The sequence below is a fragment of the Choloepus didactylus genome, chromosome 17 (assembly GCF_015220235.1).
Source record: "Choloepus didactylus isolate mChoDid1 chromosome 17, mChoDid1.pri, whole genome shotgun sequence".
Taxonomy (NCBI): domain Eukaryota; kingdom Metazoa; phylum Chordata; class Mammalia; order Pilosa; family Megalonychidae; genus Choloepus; species Choloepus didactylus.
Genome location: NC_051323.1, coordinates 47,125,018 through 47,147,269, shown reverse-complemented (window position 1 = coordinate 47,147,269; position 22,252 = coordinate 47,125,018). Strand labels below are relative to the sequence as shown.

The window sequence follows — 22,252 nt, the reverse complement described above, 5'->3', positions numbered from 1 at the left end:
TTTCTCAAAATGTAAATACTCTAGGCTCTAGAATTGCTTTTTCTTCCAAATGCTGTCATCTAGCTCTACATCACAGCTCACAGGCCTTTACACCTGAAAAGTCTTTAGCCCAAATATAGTCAGTCCTTTCCCTCATACTTGAGGAGATTCAGAGGATACATGGACTACCCAAGATCTTACAACCTAAGGGGCAGAGCCAAGTGAGATCACAATAAAGCATCCGTCCCAGCTGCCACATTAGTTGGTAAATGCCAAAAGAGGTCATTCCACTGCTGAAAGTTAAATCTAAATGAGCAAAATTAACATAGCATTTCACCTTGAAAATTAGATAGAGGTCCTCTTTTCTGTAGATACTGAGAAAAACAAATGTTTCCTTGTTCTCTGTGCTTTATTGCTTTTCCTTTGAGGAATTATGGATGCTTTGTGTTTGCATAAAACTCATACTGGTTCTTCAAGGTAGGCAATGAAAATGGTCCAGCACCTTTCCTTTGTCATAAAATCTGTGATTCAGATCAATGGAACAAAGCTAGTGTTGATTCCACAAGTGAATTATATAGAGGTGTGTGTGTGTGTGTGTGTGTGTTTACTGGCCAAACTAGACTGTCTGTCGATGCATTTTGATCAGTAACTGAAGGGAGAGTTGAAATAGTATCTTCATCCCAATCACTGACCCACTCAGCCTTTGTTAATAGATCCACTTAAGCTACTGCTGTTCTCTGAGCCCATTAGGACTTATAAAGCACATTGAAATTGTTCCTGTGACATATCCTTTATAAAGCATTATAAATTCTGCATCAGAGCTAAGTAGAAAAGTGAGCTTGCTTGGAATAAAGATCTATTAGAGAACCACAAGACTTACTTTTGGGAAATTTGATTTGGAGTAATGGAGTAGACAAACATTACCTTTCAGATAACTGTGTTTGGAATATGTGCCATGTGTTAAACTGCATTTTCCAGTGAGCTGTGATGTTAATGTCTTTGTCACCATTGCCAACGTTAAGTAGAAATAGTATTTTGTAAGGTTATGTTTGTAAGCTCAGCTTTTAAGGTGCTGTTTATTTTTTTCCTAACGATTTTACCAGCTCTTTGGATGCACAGGTGTAAACTGAGCATGGTACTTTGCTTAATGCTGTGTATCCCAACCAGCCAGTTTTCCTACAAGCCTGAGTAATTAACAGAGGTATTTTCCAAAAGTGATAGACTTCTTTAAAACAACAAAAACAGAATGCTTGATTATAAAACTTGAGGTAGTGTTATCTCGTTGAAGAATAAGATACATAGTCCTGAAAAGCAAACATTTTAAAAGATCTAGTTACAATTTTATTTCTAGCTCATCAATCCTTAATGGTTAATTGCTGCTTAATTTGACTGAATGGCTAATTTTTACAGAGTTTGAATTAGATGCATTCTGTGGTTCAAGATTTAAGCATGTGGTTTTATGGAAAGATAAAATTTTCCCATGGATAATAGGTTATCCTGATTGACGAACAGAATGGAATAAGGTTCCCATTCTAGACATGATTTCTAGCTCATCTGAACAGTATTCTTTTTCCATTGCTCTATGCATCCTTCCATAAAAGAGGAACCTTCCACTGTACATGTCACAGTGACCAGAGAAACCCAAGCACTCCCTTCTTGGAAACTTCTCATAAAGTGCTCTCCCTAGTCCTCTTCCTCAAATGAGAGGATCATCAAATTGGAAGAGAACCTAGCCTGGTGAAACATCCTACCTAAATGTTGATTCATTCTTAACAGCACCTAGTAAAGGAATGTTTTAGGGTCACTGAAACTGACACTCCACATAAGCTCCTTGTTTCCCAGGACTGTGTTGACCTGCCAATCAGGAAATCAGTAATTAGATATTTATTGAGTGCCATTTATGTGTATAGACTGTGCTGGAAATAGTGATGTGTAAATAAATACAAAATGGAAGCTCCTGAGGGATGGGAACTTTGTCTTAGGAATAGCTTATCCCCAATGCCTAAAACAGTGCCTAGTTTGTAGTAGGTGTACAACAAATATTTGTCAGCTGTGCACAACAAATATTTGTTAACCGACATATATTATTAATTTATCCACAACTGCTACACAAGTGGGCCTTTATTGACAAGGAAACTGGAACTCATGTGAACTGTCTTGCCCAAGGTCACACAGCAGAAAGGTCAGAGTCAGAGCTCTATTAACCCTGAATCACACTTGCCCCTTGTCTGAAGTATGGCTCCACACATCTCCCTCCTACACCCGGCTGATACTCACCCTTAGCTCAGAGAAGGAGGCAGGGCCCTAGCGAAGGTGGTACTTACTCATGCAGTGTGAGGAGTGGGGAGGCAACATCAGAGGGGCCCACACCAACCAACAGCTTTACAGATGGGAGCAGTGGGTCTCTTTTAGGCTCCTCATGGGATGGCTCATGCACAAGGCAGCCAGGTATTCTAGCCCAAGGTGTAAGGGGGCACCCACCAGAGGGGAGCTCCAAGTTGCTCTCCAAATAAATGCATTTGGAATTGTATTATGGGTTAAGATGTCATTTCAAAATGAGTTCTGCTGTCCCTGCTTTTTTTTTTTTAATCATTTTCAATTTTTATTAACTAGAAGACAGCACTTCTTTTTCCTTTGCTTTGCAAAACCACCACCTAGAGGTGATCAATCTAAAGCTGAACACATGTGTCTCACACTCATGGATGAGCAGTGGCACTGTAATGCCCACCTCCACACCGTTGCTCTTCCCCAGGAATCAGCCAACCCTGTAGTCTACCATTTGGGTGTTTTCCAAATGTTGCAGAAGAGGCAAAGAAACATAAGCAATGCTCCCTGCCTTTAAGGAGTTTAGAGTCTGGGTGGGAGGGCAACTGGGAGAAGGGCCAAATGCTTTCCTGGGTGCTGCTGCGCTCGAAGAATGAAAACCTCACTATGGACTGAGGTCACCAGGAATGGCCTTCTAGACAAACCTTGCCTAACTCCAGTCATCTGATGATCTGCCTCTCCTGCCTCCAGCTTTCCTCTGCCCCTCTTCCACTCACGTGTGAGAGACAGCCTGGAGCCATGGGCTCAGCGCACGGACCATGAAGATATACAGCACAGTTGTGAATCCCAGCTGTGCTACTTAGAAGCTGTGTGACACTTAGCAAGTTTACTGAACCTCTCTAGGCTTCCATTCCTTAGCTGTAAAATGTAGCTATTAATAATAATTACCTCATAGCATAGCATAGCTATGAGGATTAAATGAGATAATCCATGAAAAGCTCTTAGAAGGTGCCTGAAACCCAGCTCAGTAACTATTAACTCTTTTGTTATTAAAATTTGGGTTTGTCTCTGACGCGTGTTTAAATCTGTATGTACCTGTATCCAGCTCATCTCTATTATATTGTAAGCTCTGTAAGGATAGGCAGTGTCGTCTTTCCCCTCGTCTCTTTACTCTCTCTCAGTGCTGTACATATGGTTGGCATCTCATGACTTGGACAACCAAACATCCTGGATTTTCCAGGGCTATTCAGATTTCAACAATTTGGCTGCATTTTCTGAGCTCCAGGATTCATGTTTATCAGATTGTGTATCCTAATATGGGATTCAGGATTAATGTCATGGCTCTGGAGCCCTTCTCTGAAAGCTGTAAGACTCACATGATGTTTGGCAACCAACTCTTCTCTGTGCTTCCAGTACCGAGTGCTTTCACCCCTCACCACTCCAACCCCACTCAGGTTATGGCTAAGTTAACTAACTGGCCATCCAGTAGGAAGTAACCCAAACTGGGAGGTCTGGGACCTTCAAGTCCCTGATAAGGAAACTCTGCCCCAGGCTTCCAAGATGAGGCCTGGTGAAGACCAAGCCAGACTGACCCAACCAAGGGGAGACAGAGCAACAGCAGAAATTCTCAAGAGACCAGAGAAGAGAAATGAAAAGTCACACTGAACTGAAAGTAAATCAACGTGGAAGTCAAGGGAGAGAAATCCAGAGTTGCCGTGGTCTCTGTGACACATTGCCTAAGCCTGTTTTTTTTGGTTTGTTTTTTCGCAGCTGTTTGCTTCTAGGTCACTGGTTGAGTCTAACCTCAGTGCTGTTCTTTGTAACTAAAAACCATTAGCACCTGAGACCTGCTCAGTGGTTCGTTTTTGGAAGGCAGCCCCAAAGCACACTTGGTGGGAAGAGGGCGCAGGTTTATGGTAGCCTCGGCGCTAATGACTGGATGCTGGGAGTGCTTCATCTCAACCCGATGATTTCCCCGAACAGCAATTTAGAAATTGTCCCTTTTACCTTAACACATGACCCAGTCATGTGTGAATCCTGGCTCATTGCATGTTGACAACTTGGTTTTAGTCGGATAACACTGACCACAATATCTTTTTTTCCCCAGTGAAACACTTGAATGGAAGGAAACAATTTCTCTTTTTTAGCGTTGGGTAAACATGTGCAATTAGCCTTGTACTTATCTCCATTAGTATCATTAGGATTGAAAACCCAGTTTAATCTGGATTCTGCTCTCTTCTCAATGTCAGCCTGTTTCTGGACCAGTACAGAGCCAGCCTTGTTGATGCAATAAAGAGATTACTCCAGCCCAGGGTAAGTATGTTTCTATTTTCTCCTGAACACTGGCTTCAGAATAATTAGTCTGTGCACAAAGATGGAGAAAGTAATGGAATGGCAGGATTAATGTCATGTAATACTTATTATGCCCAACTTCAATTGTGTCTTCTGATCTGTCAGAGTCTTTCCTAATCATAACTAGGAAACTTCTTACCCTTGGCCTTCTGATAAGGAACACAGTGGGAAGTAAAATAAATGAAACCACTTCAAAGATAGTATGCGATTATTTTATCAAAGCATTTCTTGAGTCATTTCCTTTGATAACAATATCTTCATATTAAAGTAGAAGTATAATATTGGAAGTTTTCTGTTGACTTCTGTCCTTTGTAATCCCTTCAATGGTAACCTTTGTCATTGAGTATTTATTGTGATTTTTTTCTTTTTCTCTCTGTTTATATTAAAGAAAAAGGACTTCAGATGAATCTGTGTATTAAAAGTTCTTTGCTTTAAAAGGAAGCCATTATTTACATATTATAAATATTATGTCACAATGAAGCCAAGCATGGCACAAAATATTGTGCACATTTTTACATTTATATATCCATTTATGCCTGTGAGTAAATTACAGAGTTTGTATCCACTCTTATTTTGTTGGGCTGTTATACTAAGCTAGGAGGTCCTGCAGCCTAAACGGAGAGTTAATATACATCTATTTAAAGTAAGAAAACGCATTTAAAGCTCAGGCATTAAAGAAAAATCTCAGAAGTATATAAGGTTCTTGCTGTGCCACAGGAATTTAAAATAGTTTAACAATGTGATCTCGGGCAGGAACTCACGTATATCTGGGAAAAGACTGCAAATATATGTATATGTGTGTATATAGGGGTGTGTGTATAAAGGATTTTCTAAAGTTTTGTTTCTAAAGTCTTTTTTTAAAAGGTTTGCTCTAGTCTCCTGACCTCGGGGAGATTTATAGACTAATACCTTTGTATCTTTCTTTTATAGCTTTTGTACTTTGAAGTTCCCAGAGCAATTTGATGATCATCATCTGCTTTATACACTGTTGCTTTTTATTCTTTTTATTTTTTTATCTGTGTGTAGCTCAGAAACTTTAAATAGGCTTCTCTGAGGAGTAACCACAGCTTTGTAAGTGGTAATCAATTAAATTAAATTGGCCTTCTCAATTCCTCCTATGAGGTGGGGTCTTGAGGTAAGGAAGGGGCATTCTCCAAGCTATTAATGGCTGCTGCCATGGCTGAGTGAGCAGCCCAAGTTAAGGGTAGAAGAAGGAATCTGGGGCCTCTTCACCCCCAACCCCTCTACCCTCTGCTAGCCTTGAGTGATTCTTGTGAGCATTTGCAAGTGCAGGATTTTCAGGAAGGGCAGTGAGATTCTTGGATGGAAAGGCCTGCATGAAAATATATCATACATAAATACAATGCTTTCAAGGACTCCGGGTCTCACGCTGTACAAACAGTACTTCACTCGTCACCGACACCCTTCAAAACCTATTTGTGGCAAATACTCCTTTTTGCAGTAGATTTGCATGATTTACCTAGGATCTATTGTAAATCATTCACATGATTTACAGTAGAAAACTGCCCGAGCTATGGATAGACCTAAATGCCAATTGGACTGGAATCTCCAGCAGCAATCCTGTACCCTCTATTAAACCCTGAACCATGCTCCCCCTCGTCTGAAGTGCAGCTCCACACATACCCAAAGGAGGGTAGCGCCTTCCTACTAAAAGCTGATACCACAGAGAAGGATGAGACAGGGCCCAGGAGCAGTTGGTACTTACTCATGCAGTATGAGGAGTGGAGAGGCAAAATCAGAGGGGCCCACACCAACCCACAGCATGGGAAATGGGAGCAGACAGCCTAACTTAGGCCCCTTATGGGATGCTGATGCACAAGGCTGTCAGGTATTCTAGCCCAAGGTGTAAGGGGGACCCCACAAGAGGGAAACTCCAAGTTGTAAATGGTGTATGGACACACCAGAATTACCACGCAGGAATCTTATCCCCATCCAGAGGTCTGGGGGGGCAGAGCATTTGTACTTTCTGGTCCTCTGCCCCGATGGACCGTGGAAGGGTCACATGGATTTGGGAATGAACAGCAATGAATGGTACATCCTGTACCAGTGGGCAGGAAGCGTTTCACAGATGGTCAGTAACCAGAGCAAAAACTGAACTCTCTTCTTTTTAGATCCCAGTGCTGGCTGTTCTGTTCATGGGCTGAGTATGCATGTTATGGAAGTCACAATCCAAGACTAAGATAACGTTAAAGGTTTTATTTCATTACAGTTAGAGATGGTTTTAATGTTTCCTTGAGCCCTGCCAACCCGTCCATGGTTTTGTTGCCCAGAGGCTGAAGGTGGCACAGAGGCCCATCAGGAGCCAAGTTGGTAGATCCTGAGTTCTCCAGGATTCAAGACTCAGCATATTCAGTGCAAGATACAGCAAGTTCTCAGGGTTCTCAGCAAATACTGTACGTTAGCCAAATGCTTTAAATTTATAGGAGGGCCCCAATTTCTGAAGGTGAAGCACAGTGGGTGGAAAGACTTCAGGAAAACTATGTAGAAAACTCAGGTCTGCTCTTACTAACTACCCAGCCTCCCCGAGTCTGAGTTTCCTCACCTGTAAAAAGGCAGGAATAAGCACAGGAGGTGCCCCATAATGATAGCTAGTTCTTTCTCATTCCTGTGTCAGCTTTTCAAGGTTAATATATGTGAGACACTTGTCCAAAGGAATCCTGGCCTGGCTGAATGATAGGAAGCCTGAATGAGAGGAGGCCCGGTTTTGCACCAAGGCTCTGGAATCACCTCTTTTTAGCCCCGCTTTCCCTGGTGATAGAAAGTGAGGGAATTCACCCTTCTCCTGTAGTACTCTGTCAGTACTAAAAATCCTGAGTCCCCCTTGCAGAGCAAAGGCATACTTGGGCTTTGGAGACAGAAAGCAAAGGTTCATATCTGAGCTTTTCTAGATTCATCTCTCTAAGCCTCAATTTCTCTTCTATAAAATGGGGAGTAAACAAGCTAATGCATTGTAAAGCTTTGGCATGATTAGCGCTGAGTCAAAGTTAGCTCTTAGTACCTTGCAGAAGAACTAGGGAGACTCTTGACTGTGGTGAATACAGAATATAGGAGGCTCTTTCTAAACATTTTCCTTGGAGAATATGTCATTTTCTTGACTTGGGCTTTCTGCAATAACTAGGCATGTTGCATCTTTCCTGCACACACCCTGAATATCCACAGCAAGCCCTCCACTGGGCCCAGGAGGATGGATGAAGATGATAACATTTTTTTTTTCAACTACCAAAAGCCCCCACTGGATAAAGTGAGAGAAAGATTACTGCTAGAGAGCAAGAATGGAATAATTACAACAGGAAGATTCTCATGTCAAGCTGCGAAAAACAATACTGCCTTTTGTGGGGAATGTGGTTGCTTGATTTGACTAGGGCAAATCAACTATCTGTAGCCAGAGGGTCCAGAAGCAAAGAAAGGAGGTGGAGAGGGGTTTCTCTGCTTTTCAGCTTTTATTGTGGGATCATGAATGAGGGGAGACAGGCCGCTGGAGAGCTTAACCACCAGGGGGGCGATGTCCAGTCACCGGGCCATGCTTAGATCCTCAGCCAAACAGACACCTGTGCTTCGAAAGGTCATTACAGGGAGCCTCAAGTTTCAGCAGGAAATATTTGTCACCTGTCCAAAACGGAAACTTTCCTCAACTTGCTGGTTTAGAGGAACTCTAAAAGCAGTTTGAATCCTGCCAGAATACTGTAAGAGACTCTCTAGCAAACTTAAAGATGAAAAGAATAGAGTTGATATTAAAAAGGAATGAAATCAGCAAATTTTACTCATTTCAAGATGCAGTGTACCACCCTTTATCTCCAGTGAGTAGCTTCTTGTTGCTGATGATTGATAGGGTGACCCTGTCATTGTGTTCCCTAAAGTCTGTGACAGCAGCAACATATGATATCAGAGGACCCAAATGTAATTTAAAATATGGCCACAGCAGCCTGCAAGTTGAACTTTAGTTCAGAAATGACAACCAAAAAACGGTATTTACTAATATTCCTCAGTTAGCTTGGAGTTCAGGGAGTGGAGTTAGGCCAGCTGGACAGTGAGTTTACTCAGGACCATGAGGAGATGGATGCAGATTCAGTATTTACAGCTCTCCAGCTAGTTACTGCTCTGACCAGTTGTCAGAAGTTCAACAACCTGACTGTGAAATTCGTTGAACCTGTTTCAGAAACTGCCCGACTGCCAAAATTCCTGTAGTCCTGCCTGTATCCAAAGAGTGCTATAAATGTAAATCATGGACTCTCATTTTAGAAGAACAATTTCTTTTTACTGATAAATTTCCTCATTAAAAAAAAAAAAGTCTAACATCTCTACCCACATCTATACAAACATCAGTTTTTGCTTGTCTCAGGGAAATTGACTCGTGAGTGTAGGCTCAGTGTAGTGAGCAGAGATGGTGCTAAAAGACACCTCGGTTCTTGTCTGCTTGCTGGGCCAGAGGCCCAGCAAATCCTTACCTATTCTTGGTGAGAAGCTATGTTCAGCTGTACCTAGGTCAGCCAGTTGTAGGAGTGCTCTTAAAACATCAGTTGTAGAAATAGTCAGTCTCCACATGGTTTTAAGACCCTCACAGCAGGGACTGCAGCCCTAAGGAGTCCTAAAGCTCATCGTGGTGTTTATTCAGCATGTGTAGTACTATATTCTCAGCAGAGAATACCAAGACATAGGTACAATCTCTGCCCCCAAGGATTGTACAGGTGTAAGGCACACATGGGTGGAAATACAGTGGACAGTGCCTGGAATAGCACAGCATCTAATCATATTAAACCTGGTGATGTTTTTGTTTGTTTTATGGATTTTTCTGATTTACATCTTTGGTAGAATGGGAGATATTCAAAGTTTGGACTCTGACTTCATTCAACAAACATTTGTTGAGCAAGTACTATGTTCCTGGCACTGTGCTGAGGGGTGTGGGGGATAGGGTGAAAATATGAATAAGGAGCACTGTGAGGATCTCATAGATTAGCAGGGCAGATTAATACATTAGTTGCAAGAATTACAGTGCATGGTGGGTCCTGGGAAAGCAGAACCAGAAGAAAACAGAGTAAAGAGTGCTGAATGCCTGAGTAAGTTAAGGAAGGTTTCCTTTGAAGCAGTTGTATTGAATTTGGCCTTAGATAGTAAGAAGAACATTCTAAGCCTCAGAGGAAAGGGGCAGGAAGATAGCATCTCTCATGGAAGGAACCATGTTTATATGTGTACGGTATGAAAAAGCATGGTGTGTTTTGGGACCAACAAACTCTGGCTGGAGTGGAAGAATATGTGTGTGATTTGGGGGTAAGGGAGGGCAGGAGATAAGGTTCAAGAGTTAGTTTACCAGTTTATAAAAGGCCAAGAAGAGGTGGGGCTTTATCACACAGATAGTGGAGAGCCATGGAAGGCTTTTGAGTTTCAGTACAGTTACCTAGCACTGTACAGAGCATGAAGAAAAGGTAGGAAGATCCTGAGGGACCAATGACAGTTAAGGGGCAGGTCAGAGAAGAGAAGCCAGGCAAAGGGACTAAGAGAGAGAGAGAGAGAGAGATGGCAAAGGCATCATCTTAGAAACCAGGTGTTAGGGTTGATTTGTGCCCCCCAAAAGACAAGTTCAAGTCCTAAGCCCCAGTCCTGTGAATATGAACTTATTTGTAAATAGGATCATCAAAGATGTTTTTAGTTAAAATGAGGCCAAACTGGTGTCCTTACAAGAAGAGGAAATTGGACACAGACAGAGACAGAGAGAAAGACAGCCAGGTGGCAGAGATTGAGTTATGCCACCAACAGCCAACAAATGCCATGGATCACCAGCCACCCACCAGAAGCCAGGAGAGAGGCATGGAACAGATTCTCCCCTTTAAGAGGGAGCATGGCCCTATTGTCACCTTGATTTTGGACTTCTCACCTCCAGAACCATGAAACAATAAATTTCTGTTGTGTAAGTCAACTAGTCCATGGTACTTTGGTACGGTAGCCCTGGCAAACTCTGAGATACTGGGGTAGGAAACAGGTAAAAATAAGCATAAGCTTAAACTGGAATCTGTATTTTACAGTCACTTGCCTGGAAAAAAAAGAATAAAGGCATTTCACTGGCACAGCATATTCCTTTTAAAATAAATATGAAGCATACTTATTTTTTGCAGAAGTACACACCCTTTAATACATGAATATAGATTATTCTAGCAAAATAGCAACAATTGAGCTCACAATGTAAACAATGTGATTGTTGTTTAGTGGAACTTCTCCTTTCTCCTCTCTCCAGGGATAAACGAATTCTCTCAGATTTCTGCTCATCAGTCAAAATTTTACATCCAATTGAGTGTTCATTCTGAGTTCAAGATGATTCTGTGGCTGTGAATGCTTAGAAAGTTGTGCTTTGATAAATTGAAAATAATTTTTCTAAAGTGATGGGCTAATTTGAAATCTATATGCTTTTTCTTGTTTTGATTTTTGCAGCCTAAATTGTAGCACATAGTCCTCTGATGGTACCAGATGAAGTATCTTGCTCCACTGGGGATATAGGGACCTCTAAAGCCATCTGTTATGAGGTGACGCGGCAGTAGGACTCAGTAGCTGTTTACCGAATGAATGGATGATGTACTATTTTCACTCCTAAATATTATTCCATATCTCAAAATTATCCATATACAACAAAATGAAAAGCAACTGAAAACTCATAACTGAGTAGCTATGGATTAAAATTACTGCTTACTCTCCTTGTGGGTACAGTATTATGAACAAAATGCTGCTCTCTGAAATCCTGTCCTAGCAGCTGACTCCGTAAAAGCTTCTTGGGGAAAATATTTTTTAAGCAATAAACAATAGAACATGGCTTTCGAATTCCTTAAGACTTAGTCAACATTGGGTTTTAGTTTATTCTCTCAACAAATATGTATTGAGTGCCTACCATAGGCTAGGCACTGAGAAGATTCATTGAATAAAATATCTGAAGATCCTGATGTCACAGAGCACACGTTCCAGCCAGAAGACATGGGTAATAACAAATAAGGATTTAATGTGCCCAGTGATGATAAGTGCTAAGAAAAAACCTGAAGCAGGGAAGGGGGATGGAAAGTGATGGTGTGGGTACTGTTTGAGATTGAGTGGTTAGGGAAGGACAGGTAAGCTGAGATCTGAAGGAGAAAGCAGATACCTGCAGGCAGGACACTGCCATCTCTTTGCTGCAGATCCTTCAAACTCACCCAACCAATGCAGGGGCGGGCCAAGGAGGGTATGTGCTTTTGGAAGGTAATTATCAGCCCAAACCCAGAAACCAGTAGCCCTGTAAACATCTGTGATATACAGCTTAGATAATACCTATTAAAAATGGACTCTTCAATTGTAATTGTAAGACAATTTTTGTAGATGACTTTAAAATAAGACAACTTCCATTATTCGAAAATGAGAATGGCAACCAGCTCAGAGAGGTGACTAAAATGGCCTCCTAGTATTCTTTCTTTTTTTTTTTTTTTTTGATGGAGACTTTTGCTCCCCTGCTTAGACCATGTATTATATCTAGTTTCACATCAAAATGAATTTTTACTGCTAAGTTTGAAAACCACCTGAAAATAGCAATTAATATTGGAAAAGCAGCCAGAACCTTAAGTGTAGTGGCATGATTGATACTGTTGTAACCATGTGCCTGAGTGTGCACATATCTATGTAAATATAGTAGGAACACACTTGAAGTCCAGGACAATGGATCAGTGTATTTTCTTGCAGGTACGTGGGAGGCAGGAAGCAGGGAGAGAGACTTGATAGCATTTTCATAGCACTGTTAGGTGGTGCGGGTTTTTCTAATGTTACATCTGCATAACCTTGTTTTTCAAATTATTTTCTCATCCATCACCTCATTTGATCTTTACAACTAGCTGGTTAGAAAAAAAAAAAAGCAAGATACTCCATTCCTCCCATTTGATGGATAAAAAGCTCAGTGGGTCAGCTAGGATGACTTAAAGTTCTTATCTGCAAAATGAGGCAATCAGAACTACATCATCCCCCAAGTCCCATCTAGCTCAACAATTCAATGATAGTTTTTCTGATTTTCCTGAAGTGACACAATTGTTTAATGGTGAAGAGTCCCTTTAAGTCCAGAACCCTTTCTACCACACAGTTCTTTACATCTTTTAAACACTTCTTCCTATGTAAAATCATCTGTAAAACGTAATGCCTACCTTACAAGGTTGTTGAAAAGGTTGTCAAAGGGATTAAAGGGAGGGTTTGTGAAGTGCGTAGCCCAATGTCATCACTATTATTGAGGAAACTATGTAGTACAGTGGAAAGAGCATTGGTGTTTGAGTCAGGTAGATAAACTCCTAATCATTTACTGGTTGTGTCACCTTGGGCCAACTATGCAACCTCTCTGAGCATCAGTTTCCTCCCTGTAAAATTAGGTTGGTAATACCTACACTGTAGGGGTGGCTTGAAGATTAAAGGAGATGAATATTATTCACAATAGCCAAAAGGTGGAAGCAACCCAAGTGTCATCAACAGATGAATGGATAAACAAATGTGGTATATACACACAATGAAATATTATTCTGCTGTTAAAAAAAAGGAATGAAGTTCTGATTCATGCTACAAAATGGATTTACTTTGAAGACATCATGTTTAGTGTAATAAGCCAGACACAAAAGGACAAATATTGTATGATTTCACTTATATGAAATACCTAGGATAAGCAAATTCATAGAGACAGAAAGTAGATTAGAGGTTACTAGAGACATGGGGGTGGAGAGTAGGGTGGAGGGCAAGTGGGAGGGAAGGGAATGAGTTCAAAGTTTCTGTCTGGGGTGAGGAAAACGTTTTGGTAATGGGCGGTGGCAGTGGTCACAGAGCATTGTGAATATAACGATGTCAATGAACTGTACTCTTGAAAGTGATCAACATGGGAAAGTTTGAGTTGTATATGTGTTACCACAATAAAAAGTTAAAAAAAAACAATGTACATGGAGCCCCTAGCCCATTGTTTGACACATTACATGTGCTCAATAAATGGTTGGTAAGTGTGAATGATAAACCATCTTTCATAAGAAACCAAGATATATTATCATGATTCCCTCAAAACCTGAAGTGGCATATCATAGAGGTGAAGTGCCTTGAAATAAACAGAAGCATAAAGAGAGCTTTGAAAAAAAAAAAAAAGAATTCTGAAGTTTGGCTGCCCTATGCGTATCTAGGAGAGGGAGGGAAAATCCATATGCCCCCAGTAGTTAGAAAGCGCCCATTGTGGAGTTTCATGTCAGATGGTCTTCTGAAATCTAGAATATATTTTATTCAAGTCCTTTCATTCTTCCCACTGCAACAATCTCATAAGATTGTGCATTTTATTTAAAAAGGCTGTTTACCCTCATTATACCACTTTCTTTGAAAAGCAATCATCTGAGTACTGTGAGGAGCTGTTTGACTATAATAATGACCATTATGAGAGATTCAATGAAGTTGGAAACCAAGATCCTGTAACCTTGTCTCTAACATCATGGTCACAGAAAAGGCTGATGGCAGGACTGAAGTGTGCAGACTCTCCAATAGGGATTGCAGTTGCTTGTCTTTATGGAGGATTTCTTGGTATTGGATTTTCAGGGAACAGTAAGCTAACATTTATGTGCATCCATTGCCACATACCCGGAGGCTGTGCCATATATGTGTCGGCAGCTGCTAAGAAGTCACAAGGTGGGTGGCACTGCCCTGGACCAGGCACTCTAACATCTAGGCAGTGGTTTCAACCAGTGGGCTTAGAGAGGTGTGTATTGCACAGAACATCAACTTTCATTCACATTTTGTTTATTATATGCATTGTTTTTAAAGGATAAAACATAGCAACTGGCCATTTGAACGTAAAAATATGTACATATTTTTCTTATTTGAGATATATCTATCCCTGAAACGATTCTCATTGTGAATGCCCATCCTATGTGGATGTCTCAAGAACAACTGAGTTTTTCTGCCTGAGAACAGCACGTTAAATGCTTTGACTAATGTCTGTTGTGTTTGGTTGCCTTCCAGTTTTAAAATGTGTGAATTTCCTTTTTAATGTTCTAGGGGAAAGCAATGGTATTCGCCCCTCGCCGAGGGAATACTTTAAACCAGTTTTGCAATCTAGCTGAAAAAGCTGGTTTCTCTATCCAAAGACATGAAAATTATGATGAACACATTTCAAACTTCCACTCCAAGGTTAGTTTTCTGCTTGTGTTAGATAACACTTTAATCCGTATTGCATTTTGAAGAGATCATGGTCTTTTTGGCAGGTAACCTAAATATTTGATTAAAGTACTCCTTAGGTGTGCTGCTTCTGAACAGCTATTTGTATCTGATTATTTTGTGTGGTAAAGCCATCTTTTATCTTTGCATATCTAGCAGGGTTTTACAGAAACCATTCCTGTTTACTCCCTTCTCTGAAACAAACTAATCTGTTCATTCATAATAGACTAATTTGTAGGGTGCAGGGGAGGTAGCATAGAATGAATGATAAACAAGCATTTATATTTTAATGAAAAACCTTCAGCTTTTAAGTAGGTTAAATGCTTTGCTGCACTGAAATAAATAGAAGGTGAATGTCTAATTGTATCATGTTGGACTGTAAATCTTTATCTCTACTTGCTTTATGACTGGGTCAGTTGGCAGTTTGAGACTGTTAAATCTCGAACAGAATTTCACAGTTGTGGGGTTATAATGTCAGATTGAGGTGCTACAAGATTTAGGTCAAAAGCACTTATCTAAGAGTGATTTCTAAACCTGCTCACATAAAGCAATGTTATCAGCCTTTTTATTATTTATAGATGTGGAGCAATATAGAACACTGAGAGGCAAGTGTTCCACTGAAAACTTTTTAGGAATCTCATGTTACTAGTATAATATATTACTTCTGTAATTTTGTGCTTTACAGAAATCTCCCTTTGCTGAGCTAATCTGACCTTGACAAGAGACCTTGAGTTGCCATGATTTTACAAGTTGCGACTGCAGAAAAGTAAAGGCCTGACCTTAATTTTTTCCTGGGAAAATGTTAATAGCATTCTTTATTACCCAGGACTGTGGTGTAATAAAATAAATAAAAGTGTTTTGACTTTTGAAAAAGTGTATGCAAAACAGATCTGATTTTCTAGGCAAGAGAAAGGAAATTCTCACTTTCTGGAAAAGCCTTCACTTCTTTGAGTCTCCGGGGCTCCATTTAGCTCCTGGGGAAAAAATGTTGCTTTACAAATTGAAGGAGTTAAATCATTTCCTCTCACTGGTGGAATCAGGCCCATTGCTTAACTCTCAGAAAAATAAAAATAGAATGGCATGTTATTCCAATCTTACCTGCTTCTCTAGAATGATGTTTTCCCTTTTTCAACCCTTGCCTAGATCAAAAGGAATAGCTCTGAGGGTTTTACCTGGTGGGGGAAGGGTCTCCTCTACCCTTTTCTCCAGGCTTATACTGGAACTCCAGGGATCAGCTGATGGCTGCTTCCATGTCATGTCATTAATTTCTCCCCAAAACAACAAATGCTTTTAATTTCTCAGTGGCAGCTCAGGAGGGCAAAGGCATGGGTTTTTCCATCAGCAGATGTTGGACACTGCACCTGATAGCCTGGTCTGTGGTCTCCTTGCCTCAAGATCTGAAGTGCTTTGGGGCAGTCCCACCTCTCCATTGTCTAGAACCTTAGATCACCAGCACCTAGTGGACAGCAACTTTGTCTTTTTCTTTCCAACTTTGTACTCCATCTTGTTAAGCATAGCACATTCCACAAATTGCTAAACAGGCCTCTTACATTTATATTGTGCACCACACACACAGTTAGTGTTCCATCAGTAATCATTGATGGGCTGATTTGTCCCACAAAAAAATTAGTTTCCTTAAACAATGAAGTGGCCTTAAATTTATCTCTTCCTACCTGCTAAAAAGTCAAATTCCACTCCTTGCTAACATTAGACTAAGAAATAGTTCTCCTCTTTTCCTTGTTTCAGGGGTTGGGAGTATGGGGGTTACATTTTGTTCTCGAGAAGTAGAACGTTCCTGGAATATCTGGAGAGTTGGGGTATGGCTCATAAATATGCATCCTTAATATACTTTTCATGATTACAGCTATTTCGGCTGGTTTGAAGTTCCCTTATTCCTAGCAAAAGAATGCCTACTGTCCCTTCTATACCAGAAGCATATAAAGCCCGGCTGTCCTTCTCCAGCAGCAGGGATGACTGTGCCGACTGGACGAGACACCTCCAGTGACCCAACCCTGGCTTACAAGTGGAGTTCTCCTTTGCCCGGAAAGGGTCACCCCGGAGGAGGGACAGTGAACCGCGGGCAAAGGTGGAGTGGGGGGCGGGGGTTCCCAGCCCCTCTCCAAGCCCAAGTGCTCTTCGCCTGGGCGGAAGCCGAGGCCAAAGCCAGCACCCCTGACCCTGCGCCCCTTCTTTTGCCGCCTCAGCCCTTCTGCCTGTCCTGAGCTGGGGAGACGTGGCGGGGCCGGCGCAGCCCCCGGGAACCTCCACCCTAATGCCTTTTGTTTGCCGCGTACCAATAGCCAGGCTTAAAAGTTTTCCATCTTGAGCAGCAGTCGGCTTTCTTCCCCTCCATCTCTGGTCAAACCCCCATCGTCCCTGGGACGAGCCTGCTCCCGAATGGAAGAGCAAGCGTTTTCCTTCAGGCTGCGTGTTATCCTCTTAGCCCTACTGTGTTGGAATAGAGCGTAACCAGCTGGAGGACTGTAAGACGCCTGATAATGCCGCTCTTTTCCGCTGTCCCGTCTTAATCTTGTTACACAAATGGTTGTGAAGAGATTCATGAATTTTAATTTTGCCCTCTGCATTAGTGCCTCACGTCACTCATACACAGCTGCCTTCTATCCGAGTTTTTCACCCCTCCTTTTACAACAGGGGGAAAAATTAGTTACAATCTTGGCAGTAGTGCAAGGTAAAAGAAAAAAAAAAAAAAAACTACAGATTTAGGCAACCACCCATGAAGCTGATTAACAGTCGGTGATCAGGAGGAACAGCTTTGCCTCTTAAACTTTTCACCTCTCATTGTTAACTGTGAAATTTTATTTCCGCTAAAAAGCAAGCCTGTAATCAAAACGGTACCATTCTGCACTTTTCTGCCAGAGCTTTTGTTAAACTGTGCCCACACTATGCAACCAGCATGCTCAGGCACCAGGCAGCCCAAGGTGTAGTATGTTTTTAAAATATTGGCTTTCGGTTCATCCAGGCAACGGGAAGAAAAATAAAACACTTCCCTCTCCTGTCCAACCTCCTGTTCCCCTCCAGGCTAGGAATCGACTGTGTTGCTTGATGGTGTGGCTCAAAACCTTTAGGAGGTAGGATAGCAAATTGTTTAGTAAGGTGGAGTAACCTAGGGATTACATTTGGCTCGAAATTAGTTGATAAAAATATCCTCATTCATGCAGATATTCTTTAAAACATAATTTTACATTGTTTTTAAACTGTTGTAAAACCACCAAGCGCTTATTTTATTTCCTGTATTTTTGCGCTTAGTAATGAAAACAGGCTTGGGCTGGGCTGTGAAGTCAGTACATTGTGTTAAAAGCACGGCCATATTGCACTTCTGCTTATCTATTCAAAATGCCACATTACAAGTGGCTGGTGCTTATAATCTGTGTGGTGTGCTGTTGATAATTGTGGATACTATAAAGGGTAAACAGTCTGAACTCCACTCCCGCTGCTGCTGTTCACGCGGTAAGGCTGAGCGTGTTACATCCAATTATGAAGTAAAGCATAATGCTACTACTAATAGCAGCTATATAATTTAGCTCAGTCCTCAAAGACCCAGTTTCAACCTATGAAATTGAAAAATTGTTTTATTCACAATTTGCTTTTTATTCATTTTTTTCAAGGTGCTTTCTTATTTCTTAAAATTATAATTATTAATTGGGCAAAGAAGTACAGCCTTGGTAAATGGAATTATTCTTAAACCGCATAACATTCCCCCATCGAAGCAAGTATTTCCTAACAGCTTTGTAGGTGTTCAAGTACCTTCACAAAACAGACTTGATTCAGAAATGAGCTGGTGCTGGGTTATAGTGTTGCCTGTGAGGGTTGTTGCTCTTCCCCATTGTGGGAGGAGCTCACAGTGGGGACAGGCCTGGCCCCTGGCCCCTTCCAGGGACGAGGACTCTGCTTTGGCCTCCAGAGGTCAGCATAGAATCCAAGTTAAAAGTGGTTTCTAGCCCATATTTACAGAAGAATTATTTATCCCACATATTACCTCAGGGACTTTATAAAGAGCTCATTTGAGTCTCGGTATATTAGTGCATTGTGTGCGAGTAGGTCAGCTGACTCATGCTGAGCAATCAACTTTCCCTTATCTTCAATCCCTGAGGAAAGAATTTAGCTAGCTTGGCCCCCTCTTCCCTCTGTAAAATATTTCAGTGAGCCCCCTCTGTCACTAGGGCAGCTAGTGGCAAACATATTTACAGTAAGTACATCCCGATTAGTGGGTTTGGATTGGCACATTTGTGAAGCCATTACCTTCGCACTAAAAAAAAAAATGGATAAAGGAGTTGATGTTGAAGGACCTGTGTTTAGGATTAACACTGTCACCATTTTGGTGGCGACAAAAACCCATGAGGATCTTTCTAAATAGACAACTAATCATCTGTAAACAGAACAAATTCCATCTAAGAAAACAGAATGAAGTTACTTCAACGATTGCACCACCATCAGTTCTTAGGATACTGGATTAGAAAGTAAAGACAGGATTGGCTTTATGTTCCACAGTGGAAAAGGAAGAACGGGTTCTTCATTCCCGTCCTTAATAATAAAAGCATGCCTCGGTTTGGGAGTGCGATTTAGAAGAAACATGCACTGTGAAAATATTCAAGTTAACATGCCCCAGACCAACTAATCAAAGAAAGCTGTGGTGTTGGAGCCATTCTTTTAGCTTTGAAGAGAGGAAAGATATTTGACTTGAAACAATAAAGGAATTGGTATATGTGTAATTAAAATAAATGTTTATTTCTGATCCTTATAAACTGAAAAATGAATTAAATGGCTCAAAAGCACCAATTTGATTACATTCTTCAAAAATATCAATTTGTCTTTATAATTAGCAAATCACTATTTGCTAGCTAGAATAAATATAAATATAATTGTCAAAATTATTCTAGTCACTTAAGAAAAAGTGTACTTTAGATTTGAAGACTTTGGTTGCTTTTAATATCTATCATGGAATGGCCCTCAGAACGTCATCTAAGCAGTATTAAATGTTGCTACTTTAATTGCTGGAATATGTCCTCTTCAGAGAAAATAATTTTTGAATTACATATCGTTAATATTAAAATCCGTAAGAAGCTGCTGGAGAGCCTTGGAAATGTCTTAGGACACACAGACCTTTCCATTGTGCCCAGGTTTTGCTGCAATCTCCAAATAGTTGCAGATCTGAAATGCCTGCCTGCCTGAAACCTGGCGCACTGGCAGGGCCAAGAGGACGGCAGCAGAAACTTCAGTGCCAAATGGCTAGTCTGGGGAGATGAGTGAGCCCCAGATCTCCCCTCAGTGAAGTGCCTCCCAGTTTTTACAGGTCACAAATGCAGGTTGGGTATTTATGAAAAAACACTCTACCTGCCCCCCCCGAAATGACCCCCAACTTGATGCGTAGTACCACCTTGTCAATGCCACTGAGAAGGACCTTGAATTGTTTTTCTGTGACTGTTTTACGAAACAGGTATATATTTTACATATATATATATATTTAAGAAGGGATCATTATACTCAATTAAAATCGACAGGTAAAGATTCTTAATCTGAGTCCACTCACCTCATTTTTCTACTATTGTTTTCAGTTGAAAAAGGAAAACCAGGACGTTTATGAAGAAAACCTTCATTACCCACTTCTGCTTATGTTAACCAAAAATGGATAGATGATTAAGATCCTTAGAAGAAGAAAACATCAAGAGCACAGTGGAATATTTTCACAGAAACAGCAGTCTGTTGTGGGCATAATATACAGCAAGCCACTGGCTCCCCGGGACTTGAGAGCCCCCAGGACTCGGGCTCCCACCACCTCTGCGCCATTCCACGTGTAGATTGTGCAGCCCACCTGTCTTCAGCCACGTTACTCCTCAGCCATCCTCGCCCCGCGCCTTGGTCTCCTTTTATTCTCAGCCTGCTTGTTGCCTTTCCTGCACCAAACCTTTGTTTGTCTTTAAAAACTTACAAGCAGCCTGTCCTGAGTTTTCACTTTGACCCATGAGCAACCTAAATGTTTCCCCTTCTAATTGAGACAGAATTTCTTTTGGTGATTCCCACCCAATCCCCCTTTTATTTAAAATTGTTGATCTTTGTTCTATTTTTGATGGTGGTCGTTTTTAATCTGTAAATAGAAAACACAATTCTTGCCCAGTTTAAAAAAATAAAGCACATCTTTCTGATCTCCCTCAAATTAATTGTATTAAATCTGCTCTCTCTCATTCTTTTTTTTTTTTTAACTTTTAAACAAGATTTTTTTTTCCCCCATATAGATGTATAAGAAACAACTACATCAGTCCAAAGCCTCATAAACTGACCGTTTGTCCTCTGGACACAATAGCATGGCCAACCCTCTGCTCCTCCTCTCCAATTATGTGTGATTAGTCTCAGTGTGTTGTGTCAAGGAGGGGGAGTGTGCTGAGTGCTTATTATCTGTTTAGGTACAAGAAGAGCACATTTAGGCTCTGACTATGAATGAAAAGTGAGCCTTTATCAGGGCTCAAATCTAACTGCTGCTATTCTCCAGGGCTCTGTCAAAACAGGTCCTTTCCAGAAATTTTTTGAATAAATGGTTGATAAACTAGATTCCAACCAGAGGGATTCTTTTAAAAAATCTCAATCACACAATTATCTTACTTAAAATAAGTATGTATTGTTATATGCTGTGATTCAAGTGTACAGTAAATGTTTAATAGGTGCTACCTAGGATTAAGAGAGAATGACTTTTCTGCAGGGAAACCAAGCACATCCTTGCTTTAGTGCTTCCACAAGATGCTGTAATGCCTTTTGTAGAAATGCAGATGTTTATCTGTAAGGAATCATCTGTGCCCACTTTAGCAGTAATGTCATTAGTAGGTTAGCTATATATCCTCATATCTATAGTAGAGGCAAAGTGTGTTTTTAATGTGATACAATTAAAGTGATAGGTGGGAGACTGGGGATGCATCCTTTTGCATGTTAAACAAACTTAGCTGTCATAAAAACAGCGACTCTCAAATGTCTTCTCTGCTCACTTCTATCATCGAACAAATTTTTCACCATCAGTTTGCATGTCCTTGTATTCACCACTTTTTCTGCTCCATTAGAGCACCTAGATGGATCTCGGAAGGCATAGGTCAAGTCGCAGTTAGATCATACATTTCTTTCTCACAAAAACTTGAATTGCAATGCCAAGTGATGGGCTAACATCACAATAACAGCAATTTATTCCTCTTTGGATAAAACAGCAGTCTATTCTCAGCACTAGATAAAGACCAGGGCAATGCAAACCAGCCATTTAGCTGAGTAGTTCAGCTAGTGGCAGCTCTCCTTTGGTGACTGTATAGGTTGCACACTGGCTTCATATTTTCTTGTTTAAAAATTAGAATTTAGAATGTTTTAAAAAGCAGGATAGGTAGTTCCATGTATGCTGGTGAAAACACAGCAAAAATTATTTCTTCAGTAAAACCTGCAACTAAATCTGCCAGACAAAGAAAACCCATTCACTGCAGTA

At 40.9% G+C, this 22,252-nt stretch overlaps 1 protein-coding gene across 2 annotated transcripts in view; it reads left to right on the top strand.

Moving 5' to 3' along the window:
- CAMKMT (calmodulin-lysine N-methyltransferase) overlaps nucleotides 1-20,957 on the top strand; it is a 499,328-nt gene extending 478,371 nt beyond the window's left edge. The window contains exons 9-11 of one of the 2 annotated variants that reach the window (XM_037807272.1): nucleotides 4,494-4,557; nucleotides 14,623-14,754; nucleotides 20,355-20,957. In XM_037807272.1, coding sequence (XP_037663200.1) covers nucleotides 4,494-4,557; nucleotides 14,623-14,754; nucleotides 20,355-20,432 — 274 coding nt within the window. In that variant the 3' untranslated portion in view covers nucleotides 20,433-20,957. Of the gene's footprint in view, nucleotides 1-4,493; nucleotides 4,558-14,622; nucleotides 14,755-15,466; nucleotides 15,593-20,354 lie in introns of those variants that run through there. The other variant, XM_037807273.1, reaches the window with a different exon arrangement.
- The last annotated feature ends 1,295 nt before the right edge of the window (nucleotides 20,958-22,252 follow it).